We start from the raw sequence: 15,676 nt of genomic DNA, 5'->3' as shown, positions 1-15,676 counted from the left end.
TTATTTTATATGGAATTTTAAAAGTAAAGATAACCAATTAGAGATAACATTAAAATATTGTTTAAATTATGTCCAAGTCAATATTTTTATTGGTGATAATGAATTAGCAAAAATGTTTAATTTATATATTTTTTAGTGCTTTGAGGTTAATTTGATGGTTATAATTTCAGTAGACACACAAACATTTATTAAATACATATATTGTTGTATCTCTTAATCATATATTAATAACAAATTTTTCATAGATTACTTGAAAGAAAAAAAAAATAGCAGCATTAGTAATGACGTTTATTTGTTTAGGCATTTAAGAAGACGAAGAAGTGAGTTAGTTACACTAATACCGCATCCATTAGTTAGGCCCAAAATTATTTCATCATATTTCACATTCTACCTTAACCCACATTTCAGAATGATTACAAAGGAATGTCACGAAGTAGCAAAACATTGTTTGGATAATAGTGTATAAACAATCGGTAACCGCGACGCGGGTCGATGAACGACCTAGCTCGCGTAAGCCGTTTCTTCCGATATAGAAACACGCCGATTACAAGCGTTCCTTAGGCTGCATTCACACTAAAATGTAAAGCAATTTCTATAATGACAGCTGACATTTCTCACAGGTAGTAAGTACTTCAAAATCGTGATTCCATTAAAATCAATATTACAACTTTCTGTTCTTTGAGTTATATCTAAATTGCTTTGTCTCTAAGAATACGCAATGTGTATAAACCTCTAGAATAAAATGACAAAAGAAATGTTTTTTAAAAGTGTTCCATATAATTTCATAATACAGGATACGAGCGACCTTCCAACGGACCGGAAGTATCAGTATCTAAAAAGTTAATTAACGCGCGGCTGATCCGCTGTACTCATACCAGTTTCGGCGATGTAAAACTCTCACTTATCGTTGTCGCATTCGCATCTCGTGTATGCGACGGCTCATTACCAATAAAATTGGCAGACGGCAAAAAATAAAAATTTTCACTGTACGTTTCTAATGACAATATTTGGGTCAACGGAATTTACCGAGTCGCCCGATAGCAACACTGAAAGACTTTTACATCACCGTCGTGATGGACGTGTGGTCGTACCAGGATACGATCAGTACGGAGCTAATTGGCGAACATTTTATTCAAAAACCTGCCACTGATGTTTATAAGAATTAGTGATTGCTTATTAATCACTTTGCAACATTATTGAATTCTTAATTAGGATTAGCTACACAGTGACACATAGATGATAGAAATGGCGAAGTGAATGACAGGCGCATAGTTGATTCGGAGATAAACATACGTACGTTCAAAACAAAAAAAATATATACACATAAAACGGATATAAGAGAAAGTATTTGTTATAAGATACAGTGAAAATGCAGTATAAAATGATCAATAATAATCTGCGTGGGTGACGGCCACCGGCTGTCGGAGTCACAGAACAGCGATAATTGAAAGTGCCATCACTTGCAACCTCTTCAGTCTTCCAGCGAGTCTGTACCACATAAAATGTATGTCAAGATGTTTTCACGGTCTTGTCGTCACGTGGGTGGTTTCGATACAAATGTCGTCAGTTATTCATTTATTCATGTGGATTTATAATCTCACTGGAACAATTCACTCTTGAACATTCGTCTACAACTAACCATAGTAAATATATCGACCGTGTTAGTTGTTTAATGTTTTGACCTATTTTCTATGCGTATAGTGCAACAGTTACAAACCTATGGCACGCGCGCGACATTACAAAGTCATCAATGCAAGGGAAATTGTTGAGTTCGTTGTAAAGCACAAAATGCTCGTTTTAGTTTCGTCACATCTGGACACTTTCTAAAGAAACTGCAACTAATAACTGAGGCAAGAAGTTGCCTACCTTCCAATGGAAACATGCGATAATAAGGTATAATTGCACACCACATCTGCGGCTATATTTAGAAGCAAAGACTCAGGATCCAGCCGTGTATGCGACTTGTTCAATTACGTAAAGCGGTTGAGCCCATTTCTAATCTAAAAATAATCGTAGGCTGTATAGACATCGGCGCCACTAGGATCGTACGTGAAAGTAAAGAAAATTATATTCAATCTCCTCGACAATATAATTAACAAATCCGTTTGATAAATATATGTATACTTAGATATACATTTTAACAGATTACATTTATAATACGTCGTTATTACCTAGAATTAAACATATTAAGTTCATTATATGATATAAATAAATATCTTACATTCCGTTATGTACCGTTATGATATTAACGATGATATAAGAAAATAATTAGATAATTTCATGTCTCGAACTATGAATAAACCTGTAATAATGTTTTCAAAATCTGCATGCTTTTATTTTGTCAGACGCTTTGTTAGTTCTGTCACGTCCGATTAATCGTTTTTACATCTCGCATGCATGCAATTCATGTAAGATGTCCTACAACATAACAGAGGAAAGGAATAGAAATTTTTAAATAATTTAACATTTTTACATTCAAAACACCTGCTAAAATACATGTTGTCGAGTTATAAAAATATAATAAAGATTGTAAGATAAACATAGCGGTTATTATAAATTAAAATTTATCAATAAAATTTAATACATGAGATAAGGGAACCAGGTAATAATACATTAGTGGCGCCAGCTCTGGTTAATCGTTCGTCTGCGCGTGCGATGCGAATTTTCCTCACTCTTACACCATTAGGGAATGGAAGCTATCGTTTGCTTGGCGACGGGGCGGTACTCAGACAAACCGGATTATTGCTTGTAAGACTTCAAGCGCTAATTAATGTCTAAAGTAAATGTAATTCGATATATATTTTTCAACCGTCTATACTCGTGTGCATACAAAGCGTTAGGTCAATATGATATCGATACTCTGCGGTGTACCTATTAAGAGGGGCCATAAAGATGCATGTCTACTTCGGCATGTGAATAGGGCCAATGTTCGTACGCGACACATCGTCTGCAGTGACCCTAATTGAACACGATCTCGGCCACTGCTCTCTCTCAAATCAAACTTAAAGGCCCTAGAACCCCACTTATCACTAGACGCGAAGATCATCAGTCCCAGCACGTGAATGCGTGGCTTATGCAACAAGCCAATGACCGCGACATCTTGATTGTTACTATGAACTAACTAACCACTTATATTATAGGATCGTTTTTATAATCAAATTTTATTTATCTCTGGATAGTTGGTCAACAATTGATAATACACATCTTTTCTAACTTTTAGACGGAGACGAATTCAATTTTATAATTTCATAATTCGCATGTCCTGTCCAATTAATATTATATGCAACATATAAAGATATATTTTTGAAGTATAGTGTTATATATAGTTTTCCTAATGATTGAGTATTAAATATATATTTAAATTGCAATGTGAAATGCCAGTCTGGTTTTTCCTGTGCGTAATATTTGTTAATGTAAAGCAATTATAAATACCTGAAAACTTAATTGATTTGAGACAGCATGTAGTAAACTGTATTATAATTGCACCGGGAAAGTTACCCGTTAGATGTTTAAATAAATACAATGACATGCATTAATGTAAAATTTTATAATTAGTATTAATATACGTTTGACAAAGAACAAACTATTTCATATATTTTTGAGTGTAGTCTATTCAAATGTTTGTTTGTAGTGAAATTACCACATCATACATATAATATACTTAGTAACTTTTGGTTACAAAGTATATTTATATGTTATATAACCTGGTTGAAGTTTTACTGTAAACAAGTCTATTTCGATTTCGCTTAAAGACGGTTTCATTTTAACCCAAGACATATAAATATACAATATATTTTCAGTTTGTTTATATAATAAGAAATGAAAAGTTTAAAAGCTCAACTTTTATGGTCTTTCGGTATACGGGGATGAGACCAGGCCGCTGAACTTTTGCATCCTGTACTGTGATGTCAAGTAATGTTTACTAGGAAATGTCAGAGAATCCGTTATCTACCGACACACCTAACAGCTGGGTCAATCGAACCAACCTTGTCCGCTAGTCTACTCTACCATAATGGGACATCATCTACTTTTTAGAAAACAATTTGTACGTTTATATTTTCAGCTCAATAATTCTTAAATTCTTTCATATTTACATTGGATCGTTTGTTAATTATTCATATTAGCATAAACTGCGGGCGATAATCTTAAATGGTGACCCGCATAACATAAAGCATCGAGGACGTATTGCTGGCATATTAAAAAAAAAAATATTTATGCAATTTATAATTATTCTGCAATTACCATCCCTTCGAGATGTATAGTTATCTGATAATTACAGCATACGTTGGGAAATAGAATTAAATTACGCATGATCATGAAATACTACTCGTTATACTTAACTGTATCTCTCTATTTATATGTTTGTTAATTGAAACATTATGTTTGAAAAAAAAAAATTACCTTGTTTATTTATAATATATATAATTTTTTCTCGCAAAATGAGTAACAAATAATTTTTAAAAGTAGACCTTAACATCGTAGTTAAGATGTCATAGTTTTTTTTAGTATGGCGACATTTAAAGTCATCAATGCTTAAGACAATTTATTGCTAATGGTCGATCAGAATGCGCCGCTAAGTGTCGTATGTCGGTTGACGCGGTGCGATTCAACGAAGCGGCTGACTTCCTGCCACTCCGGGATTGCGCGTGCGCATGCCATGAATAAACACTATCCCATGTACGAGACTAATGTTGATTAGTACAAGTTTTTATTAAAAAAAAATCTTAGGTGATTCACGAGACGAACATCCTGCTCGTTAAATGGGAACCAGACAACAAAGAAATAGAAAAAGAAATACATCCTAAGTGGTCATGATTTTATTGTATTGTATATAATCTTGTGACTATATACATTTGTCTTTACATTTCACAGAATAACAACACTTAGTTATAAAATATTGAAACAATTTTTAAAGTCACAAAAGATGAAGCGTCATTTTTACTTATGTTAATTGAATGTTTTCAATTATATAGACAACGAAATCATAATTTACAAAATGTATCAATAGATTCCTTGCAACAAAAGAGGTATAATAAATTTAAGGGTAGTTTATATTCGTATATTCTTAAGCAATCAGTTTCATTCAAGTCATCGGACACACCGTTAAGTAAGCTGCATCAGGAATAGCTATTAGTTGAGTATCCAGGCGGCTCGGATGCTACATACAAATTGAAAGAACTTTGCTATTTTAATATTTGCCAAACAATTTGTCTGTTTGACTAGGAACTGTTTTATTTTAAGTACTTCTGTTTGTGCGAGACGGTAAATGCTGTTGGATTCCGTTAATTCTCATTTATTGTTATTATCATGAGGTCCTCATATTATCAGAAATCTTTTATTAATCACGTTCAATAGATATTAGCTTTTTTTCAAAGTAAAAGTGACCACTTCTTCTGACTAGACCGGGATCACGGTATTATTATACATAGTTTACTTTAGGTAGGTAGACAGTCCACTGTATATTGGAGAGTATGAGCAATCTACTCATATTTCGTTATCAAATTCAGGCTTCCAGCGAATGATTTCACGAATTCAATGGAAATTAGTAGACTTGTAATTAAAAAAAAAATGTTTTGCACTCTATAAATTTTTATAGTTTTATATTCGGGATGTCAAGGAAATGACGGAATGAATAGAATATTGTACGGAAGTGTCAAAAAATAAGGAAATGTTTTAAATACACATCAGTGATGAGAACGTCCTCGCTTGAATGTATTGTAATGCATGAAAGAACAGCGTTATATCTTAATTTTCAGCTTAAATGGATGTGTTTGAAATTTTCCAATGGATTTGTTTGTCATTACTCGACCTTGTTTCGGGGCCACGGAAAGAATACATTATATTTATTATTAGCCTTTATCCGAGACTTCGTTCGCGTGGACTTCGCAATTAGGTTCAGAGAGAATAGAATACTGTGTTATGCTTAAGTGTAACGCACCACCACATATTCAGCCTGTGTCACGTGGTTAAGTTTTATTAAAATCTTTTTTGCAGTTGATTCAAAGATAATTACTAATTATTATTTTATATATTAACTAGGTATCAGACCCGGCTTCGCACGGGCTTTTTACAAAAAATATAAAATAACCCATTTAATTTTGAGAATTATTAAACTTATATTATGATATCTGCAAATGGTACGCCCGATTTAAATGATTAAAAAAGTCATTTATGGATACTAATGTAGGCTTGAAAAGGAAATAATTTATTTTAATAACACTTAATACCGTATTTATGTAAATAGCTTTCCAATAAACGCTATAGGAATCTCAATTTTTTTTAAGTTGTAAAATGGATATAGTACGTTATCTTTAAAGTGACATATGCCACCGCGGACTTTTCTGTAGACCTATATAAGACGCACAATTCCACCATATATTATTTTGCTACATCTCAAAGGCTTTAGGCGGCGTATTCGTTAAATGCTCTCAGACGGCTCATTTTTTATCTTTATCTTAAATTTACACACAAGTAAATAGAAAAGATTAACAAATTATATACTAAAACCTTTCTCGAGAATACGCTATCGAGTGGTATAAACTGTTTGATAATCGGTGCAGTCGTTTTTCCGTTTATCGCGTACAGACAGACAGACAGACGCGGCGAGGGACTTTGTTTTATAATATGTATTGGTTGATTGATTATTATAAATGTGTTTTAAGCTGTCGTTCAGACGTTTAGAAGAAGTCAAGCTCACTAAACACACCACAATACTGGTAGTTTCTAAGTCAGAGATTCTCTCGGAAGTTAGAAATTTTTACAGCCAGTTATATGACGAGCACACACCAAAACAGTACCTCTTGCCAATAACTCAAACTCACATGCCAAAGACCTGTCCCAGATAATATTGCTCGAAATCAGGGCTGTGGCTATCTTTTGCTTTAATGAGGGCGACAAAACCTTTGTCCTGATATCACCTCGGAGTCATGTGTATAATATAAGCTACTTTTAAATGTGATCAAAAATCACGAACAAAAAACGAAGTGTAGGGTGTTCTAAAGTTAAAGATGGAGAAGTAATATCCATAGGGTGAGGCAGTGAGAGATTGAAGGACAAAAGTTAGAGATCGAAATAAGTGGCTTGCTATGAAAATGAACTAAGTCTAGTGTACTGATAATGGCCGATGATGGCAATTAAGTTTTTTTTTTAAGGCTATGAGTGCTGTAAATACTAATAAAAAGGATTGGCTGGCTTGTCGCAAGCGTTTCCTCAGTTGCAAGATTACTTATTGATAAATAATTGTAATAAATATATCTTCTATAGGACTTTTATAAATAGTTGATTAAATGATAATTTTAATAGGAATGATATGTAAATAAGGATGAATAATATTGCATAGGAGGATGATCAACACTCTTTCTGTGACTTCAATAGTATTATTTCCTTTGCCAGATATATCCAATATCAATATATAGAGCTAGGATTCGCATGTCCAATGATTTATAGCTTTTTTGTGTCCATTGTACATCAATTCTCTGGGGCAAACGCCTCCACAATTTCCCTTCTCGCTCTTCTGCAATCAACGACTGCCTTGGCCTCGCTTCAGCTCTTATCCGTAGCTAGTACCTCGCTTTCCAAAATAATTGAACTTTAATCAGCCTTTATTAAGCAGCTATTGAACGTTAGACGTCCGGAGGTATTACTGGCTTGTAGCTTTGCAGTATTAACTATCAAATTCTATTTCTCTTGACCATATATGTGTCAAATTCTATCAGCTATCTATAATAAAGGGTTCACAACTCCTTCTTCCTTGTGGGGTTCGGTCAGTAGATCCGGAGGGTCGTCTTCAAGAATTCATTGATAAACAATTTGTATTTTGTTTGCAACTTTTCCATTCTACGTAATCGTAGCCGAAAAGCAGTGACATCTTCACTGTTGATACTAAAAAGTAAAATTCCTCAGTCTTAAGCTTGCTATTATATCATATATATATAAGTTCGTAGTCGAATTATGACTATTTCAACAACGTGTATAGATTTTCAATAGAATTATATATAAATATTGTCAGTGTTTCCTAAACAATATAATAATCCAAAATATGTCATTCCAAAAAGCCATTCTAAATTCAAACAATTCTTGATGTTTTTTTCTGCGACAAATTAGTTTTCTTCACATAATTTGTGTATTCCAGGGTAACGATAATTAATTAGCAATGATTTATAAACGAGAGAATATTGCTATATTTATGTAACCTAATTATACAATTTGGTTTCTTTCGCTTCAAATTCATTTGACATTTAACTGAGTCAAAATTGGGCAGTATGCTCAAAAATTATAACCAAACAACAAAAACTTAGTCAAAATACATTATCATTTTAATGATTGGATTCAAAGAAATCTTTCTTAAATAAATATCGTCTACAGACAACCGCAGATTAAAATAAATCAAATACATATATATAAATTATCACCTTTAATCACGGTCTCCACATTTCTTATAATAACATGACGTCCGAGATAATTCTTTACATATTAAGCACGTCCTGGCATTACTAATTAGCGATGAAACATCAAACTTATAGGTGATTCAATTTCAATTAAAAGTTATTAATATTTTTAATTATAGTATATTAAAAAAATAAGAAAAACGGCACATTAACAGCATTAGGTGTTTTAAAAAATAGGACATACAGACAAATATAAGAACATTTGTATTAATTTTGTAAGCGTTAGTATTTTCGAAGATTTTGTATTAAAAATTGCAGGGATTTTTTTTTATTAAGTTTTTTCTTTGACTTACTTAAGTCATGACTTAAATAATTTTGCAAGAAAAACTGTGCCTTGTATACTAAAAAATAAAGGCTGCAAAAAATTAAAAATACCCTTCTCTTTCTTTTGTCTTTATCAGACAAAGGTATACAAATCCATTTGCCATAATAAATTTTTCGACACTAATGACCCTTGCTTTCCGACCGTATGACCTAAAAACCACCGGATAAATTCAATTTAGAATGCCAGCACGCATGCAGTTCTTTTACGAATCGCTCTTCGTTTAAATATTAATTAAAATTTATATCGACACAAGAAATCAATATTAAAATAAGAAGAATCAAATACTGTTATTATAAATACAGCTAACTGTTGTAATGTTGGAAACTTGAAAGAATCACACTTAAGGACTCATCCGACACTATAGTCACTGCGTCAAAAGCCATTTGCTTTAATCTAAGATTCATATAGTTTACAAGATACTAGAGTTGACTAATAAAAATCATATTAACATAACATGTTTAAAGATATGAAGAATGCTATAAAATTAACGAGAACTGTTCAAACTCGGCGCCAGATAACTTGCAAGCAAAGGAAATGCATCTGACGTTTACAAATGAAATGTAAGATTCCATTCTGCATCAAACGAATGCCACGATACATTTTTTTAAAATTCTAATATAAGGATAATATTTAAAAAGGTCACCGTTAATATATTTTAATATATTTAATTTTTATTACAACGTGTTCTATATGTCATTCAAAGTTTTTTTTTGCTAGTGTAAAATTCATTATAATTCAATTTTAATTACTCCAAATGTCAACATTTTAACCTGAGAGTGATTCAAACGTTATACCTATTACAGACAAAATATGCATCAAATGATATTGGGCAGGCGACTAGAAAGTGACTTTTGGGTACCTACATATTAATAATTGAAATTGTCACATGACTGATTTTCAAATGTTATTCGTTACATGTATTATTTTTAATAAGCTCAACATTTTTTTTTTTTAATAACAATCTGTCAGCTGTCATACTTTCGCTCGCGAATTTTCTAACAAGTAAATGTGACAAACGCTAAGGTTGCGCAACAGTTGAGTGTTAAATTCTAATTATTATTGTAATACTGTTTAAATCTAAATCAGGCGTGATGTTTCCACAATGGGTATGAAAGTATCAGCTGCATGAAACCGTTTTTGTCTACTACGTTTCGACAATTTAAATTTTTTTTTGCTCAATTTCGCAATAGCGAAAAAAAAAGAATCAAAAAATATATTTGAAGTAAAATTATAACCATTTCAAGTCTTTCACGGCCCAAAATTGTAAATTCTTGCCTTGCATAAGAGAGAAAATAATTTGTGAATCGAATATGACGGACAGTTGGATGGGAATAGCTGGAAAGTGAAACGTACCGAACAAAAGAATTATCATTAAATTAAGTGCAAAATTGTCTTTATTTTCTCATGTCTCTTGATATATTAAACAAATCTTATTTGCTTGTTTATTTTATTGTTAAGTATTTATCAATAATTAAATATGTATGAAATACAAGCATTATTGAATGGTAAAATACTTATAGTGAAAAATCTTATGTTCACATGACTAAGAGTATGTTATTTTAGAATACATATATGAATTTTTTTACCATTCTAATCTAAGAAAATTCCTGCTGGGAGCTAATAGACACTCAATCACACCTGCTATTTTGATAAACAGTTATCATTATTTCAATTCATAAGTATGATTAATAAAAACTATTAGGAAAAACATTAGCCAAATAAGTCATTTAAATTGCTATAACACATTTCATAGTGTTTAATAAATACCACGAAATACTATATTTTGGAGTGTTGATTAACTATGAAAAGTACAAATTAATTGATAGTAAAGTATAAAATTGTATAATACTGCAAAATTGTTCAAATATGTATCATCATTAACACCCTTAATTATGTATATATATGTATATATGTATATATATATATATGTATATATATATTATCATATATGTTCTTAAGCCAGATTGGGATCTTATCAAAATTTATAATTTTGCACTTTATCTAATCTTGATAATAAAATTTGTATAACAAGGAAACAGTAATATTATTAAATTTCTAATACATGCATATCTAATATATTATATTGTATTCTTTGGTACAACGCCATCTGGTGATTGCATCGTCAAATATTTAGCTTTCATTAAGACCTAAATATGTCACGTTGTATTTTTTAAGATGAAGTCTTATCAGCTATGAATTCCTAAAACTTTCACCATAAAAACATTTACATCTAGATCAAAATCACAGCCTAAAGCCTAGAGAACTTTACAGTTTACCTCCTTAGATATAAAATTTATTGTCGCTTATATTCAAAGTGTTGTTTTATTTTAATACTAACATTCACAGATTTGATATATAGTATGTAGTACTCATATTTTTGTGAGAAACATAATTAAAAAGTAGTCCAGATATCTCACCTTGCTTGCGACTATACATATATGTTATACTAGTAATAAATTTTATTATTCCTTAATATAAATTCGTTAACATTCTACAATAATTTTCTTTCAATAAAATCAAAAATGTAAGCACAAACATTGTCAGTAACTTTGAGGTATATATCAGTATACATACCTCAAAGTTACTGATTATTAAATATTTAATTAGTTAAATTAGTTTCTGCTTAAATGTTTTTAACTTTATTTTCATTCTTATTTGAAAGCATCATATATATCATATATAAACCTATTCACATGTTGGGAATTCCAATGCATAATGACACTAGTATTGTTTCTATGGTATGTTCGTGAATACTGAATATAATTATAATATTGAAAGTGACAGTAATAAAACAGTTAGTTTTAAGAACAACAAGATCACCTTTCTATTTGTGTTAACACTCAATCAGTCTAGTGCATTGTAATGTGTGAATATTGCTTTCACTTAATACCCCTGATTGATACTTCCTTTTATTATGAATTCATTTTAATATGATAGTCATTAGATGAAAATTATTATATTTTACTGCTTGTATTCTATTTTAGTAATAATTTTTTGTCACTTTTGTATTGTTAAAATAAATAAACATATGAATCTGGGCCAATGTTAAATGATTTAACTAGCAAGTGAATGTAGTTTTATAAGTAACTCTTATTTATGACAAGTCATATTACAGTAAAAACAAAAAGTAATTAAATGATGTGCTAATAAAAGACAAGGGAAAAGAAAACGACAGGAACCGCTCACTAATGTAACAGTTGCATAAAAACATTTGGTTACTTACGGTTCGGCCTCTATAGATTGCAAGCGAGCGACATAATTCGATGGAATGTAGCCTTCTTGTTTTGTCTTCTTACTTCTTGCTAACCACCAGTCACCCTGTGTATCATTGAGTATCTCCAAATGTTCTCCTTTCCTAAAACTAAGGTCCTCATCGGTCCTTGCATCGTAGTCATACAGGGCAACAAATATTCGGGTGGGAGGGACCTCACTGGTATCTGGGCCTTGATTTACAGTAGATCTTATTGGATCTGGGGGTGGTGTAGGAACAGGAGTTTGAAACTGTCTAGGGTCTTCTTCATGAGGATTAACCCTTTCATTTTTTGTTTTAGAATCCTTTTCTCCGGGTCTACTAAAACAGTTCCCCATTTTCTCTTTACAAGGTGAGACTGGATTCACTTGTTTTATGTCAAATCACACACTGCTGTAAATTAAAGCAACTGTTAAGTGCTTTATTGTCCATTAACATTTTATTTTGTCACATGAAAGTCAAAAAATACACACGAGAAACATAATTTTATAGTAAACAAAGAACATAAAACCCCGATCGGACATGAATACAAGTAGCCATTTTGATATGCCATAGACAAGATAAATAAATACACCAGTATGCTATAATAAATATTGCACTGTGTAACTATGTCTATTATAATTTAAAATAAACCATAACTATATAAAAATAATAAATAAAATATTATAGATAGATTCTGAGTATTTATTTTATTTGAATACAATAATACTTGGTGTACCGCCATCTAGGAAAACATTATTGAATTACGATTATTAAACTTATGTGATACAATATATCACAGATAGGTGGCACAAACAATGAAATAAGACGTACTTATGAAATTAATAATTGTAATTTGCACTCTTTCCCACTACAATGAACACGGTCCACTTGGAAATGCAAAACTGGGTACAAAGGTACTTTTCTCGCCAGGCAAAACCAAAATTTATTTGCATCAGTCACCTGTCTTCACAAAACTCAGCGATACAAATAATTTAATTGAATCTACTACTTGTATTCCCAACTTCCCGTGATTCAATTAGTGTACCTGTAAGCATAAGTCAGCCAATTAAAATTTAAATCATTAACGATTTTAGTTTGGTATCATTTTCTTGTTATAACTTTAATGTGTTTTTAATTTAATAAACGCTATTAAACTCCGAATAACATCATAGCCAACAAATCTCCTGTAGGAAACGTAATTGACTTTTGAAACCAATATTAAGGGTACTTAAAAGTATCAGAGTCTCTAATTTGTAAACAGTCTATTTAGATTGCAGATTTTAATTGTTTACTATTAATTAAAAAATACTGCCAACAAAAAATATATTTTAATATTAATTATATAAATTGCGAAGCTTAAAGGTAGGTACATATTTTAGCATAAGTACTGTTTTTTTCCGGTTCTTAAGCTCCTTGATCATGTTATTGGAATTTTTAGGTATAATCATAATTATAATTAAAAAAAACTATTTCTTGATGGCTATGGTCTTTGTATTATTCCTGTTAATATGTCATATATAACTATTTGATAAATACTTACTCTGCGTTTCTGAGGATATTATGTTTTGGGAGAAACATGTCTTTAACTAGGATTATTTTTATAAATAGACATAGGTTATAGTTAGCTGCGAATAAGTTTGTTAATTCTTAAAATTTGGTTTGATTATGTTATTTCACTGTTTTAGTCTCTTTTTTACTTTATGTCGTCGATTCTTCCCAAATTTTCTAGGTCTTATGAAAATCATCTCTACCTTTTGATGTCTTTTTGAAGGTAAGTAAAAGAAATGAGCCTTTTTTGAATGATTTATCTTTCGCTATTCTAATTGCTGCTATAAAATTTAATAAAATGTCCTATAAAATTTAATCAATTGTCCTCTGTCACTGTTGAACAAAAAAAAATCCCATAAGAGTAATTTCCCGTTAATAAATAAAGTGTAAATTTCAAAATAAAGTTATGTGTGGTTTGTACAACTTAATACTTATTAAAGAGCTTTAAAATACTTATCTCGTGGTTACACCCGTCATGAGGTTAATTTATTCCAGCCCACCTGTGTAGAAACTACGACGTAGTAATAAAGTTTTACGATTATTTTATTCCTGAAGTTATTTAATATTGGTAATTCCTAATAAACCATGTCCTTCAACATCTGGGTTAAATTATATATCAATAAGTATGTTATTTTTTAAATTACCAGAATTCACTCGTATTCATTTTCTTCCAGTCTCCTGATATTAAAAGTAGAGATAAAAATGAAAATAATATTAGGTATCACTAATATAAACCAGAGGTGTAGTAAATTATTAATAAGTTTTGTATATGTAGTTGACATAATTCAAAATTTACGTCACCACCTAAATGATTAGGGTTTAGGATTTCATGACTTGCCTATTTGTTGAACAATGAAGGAATATTTGTTGTTTTTCTAAATATTTCAAATATATATGGAAAGGATGAATACATTGTTATATATCTATTTACTTGTCCATGATTTTCAAAGTTCGAATTATGAGCGTCTATGCTTTGAGGCTCCAAGGAGAGCGGTGTAAAACTACTAGCTTGGCTTATGTAGGTCTCGTTTGGGTCATTAATAGAGACGCAAGAGCCAATACATTTTCCAACAGTTGTTCGCAAGTGCAATCCATTCTGGTATATATTTTGTTGACAGAAATGGAACTGTCCCAGGCTATCAGTTAGTCACAGAAGCATACGTTGTAAGAAGTGTATTTCATGAAAGCCTTCAATTAATATCCGTAAACAATCGTGTTAATACGTCAGTACAGAAGGCGTAGCTGTACATATTCCGTGAAGTTCGGCAGGTGAGATCACAATTTCAAACTAGGCCGGTGAAGTGGGCAGTATAAATCTTGGCTAATCTCAAAACATTCACACGTAATTTAGTTAATAGTTATTTTTGAGAGAACTATTCCGAGCTTCAGCACGATTCCCTTCAGTTGCGGATTTTTATGTCGTAGGTTCTGGATTTTTCTTCTAGTTGTTACAAAATTGGCCTGTTGGTACAAATTTTCGAAGCCTATACTTGGGAGCATCTTAATATAAAAAATTCTAGGCACTGGGAATTGGGATGACTGGAAGGATGTAGGATATCAAATGCTTACAATGCAAAATCGTGAGCTCTTTGAAGTCTGGCGATTGAATTGTATGTAATTATGCGTAATGACCATCACTTTCTGCTTCAGCATGCGCTTTACTTAACGCAGATACAGTTCTTTGTCATGACTGATGAAACGTGACTAAACTGCTGCTTTTTTAAGTAAAAGTGGGGTACACAAAATAACATCTTATGAGATAAAGTTGTCTCTTAAATCCCATATTTAACTCTTATATTAGGTTATTAGACGTTTTCAATACAATAGTTATTTATTATTTTGGGGTATGCCTTTTAAAATTATATAAATATCAATGTTTACATGATAAATATAGAGAAAATAAGCCATAAGCCTGATGAAAGTATTCATTAATATAGAAACAATAACACTAATGAAGTAATTATTGTAACATTAAATTATTGTAGCATAGCTTACTATCTGTTAGGATAGCCTTATAATGTTGTCTATATATTATTATTTACTTCCCTACCCTTTAGGAAAAAATAAAAAATTGTACGAATTTTAGTCTATGAATATTTAAAGATTGTTAACAGAATGTCAGTG

The 15,676-nt window shown here is 31.2% G+C and overlaps 1 protein-coding gene across 2 annotated transcripts in view; it reads right to left on the bottom strand.

Moving 5' to 3' along the window:
* The window catches only part of LOC116772134 (tyrosine-protein kinase Src42A), a 45,574-nt gene extending 33,004 nt beyond the window's left edge, over positions 1 to 12,570 (bottom strand). Inside the window, exons 1-2 of one of the 2 annotated variants that reach the window (XM_061528265.1) lie at positions 12,496 to 12,570; positions 11,996 to 12,415 (exon numbers count right to left, since the gene is read on the bottom strand). In XM_061528265.1, the coding sequence (XP_061384249.1) occupies positions 11,996 to 12,360 (365 nt within the window). In that variant the 5' untranslated portion in view covers positions 12,361 to 12,415; positions 12,496 to 12,570. Of the gene's footprint in view, positions 1 to 11,995 lie in introns of both variants that reach the window. The other variant, XM_032664184.2, reaches the window with a different exon arrangement.
* Between the last annotated feature and the right edge of the window lie 3,106 nt (positions 12,571 to 15,676).

The sequence above is a fragment of the Danaus plexippus genome, assembly GCF_018135715.1.
Source record: "Danaus plexippus chromosome 16 unlocalized genomic scaffold, MEX_DaPlex mxdp_31, whole genome shotgun sequence".
Lineage (NCBI taxonomy): Eukaryota > Metazoa > Arthropoda > Insecta > Lepidoptera > Nymphalidae > Danaus > Danaus plexippus.
Note: the sequence above shows the minus strand (reverse complement) of the source record. Positions and strands in the feature narration are given on the sequence as shown.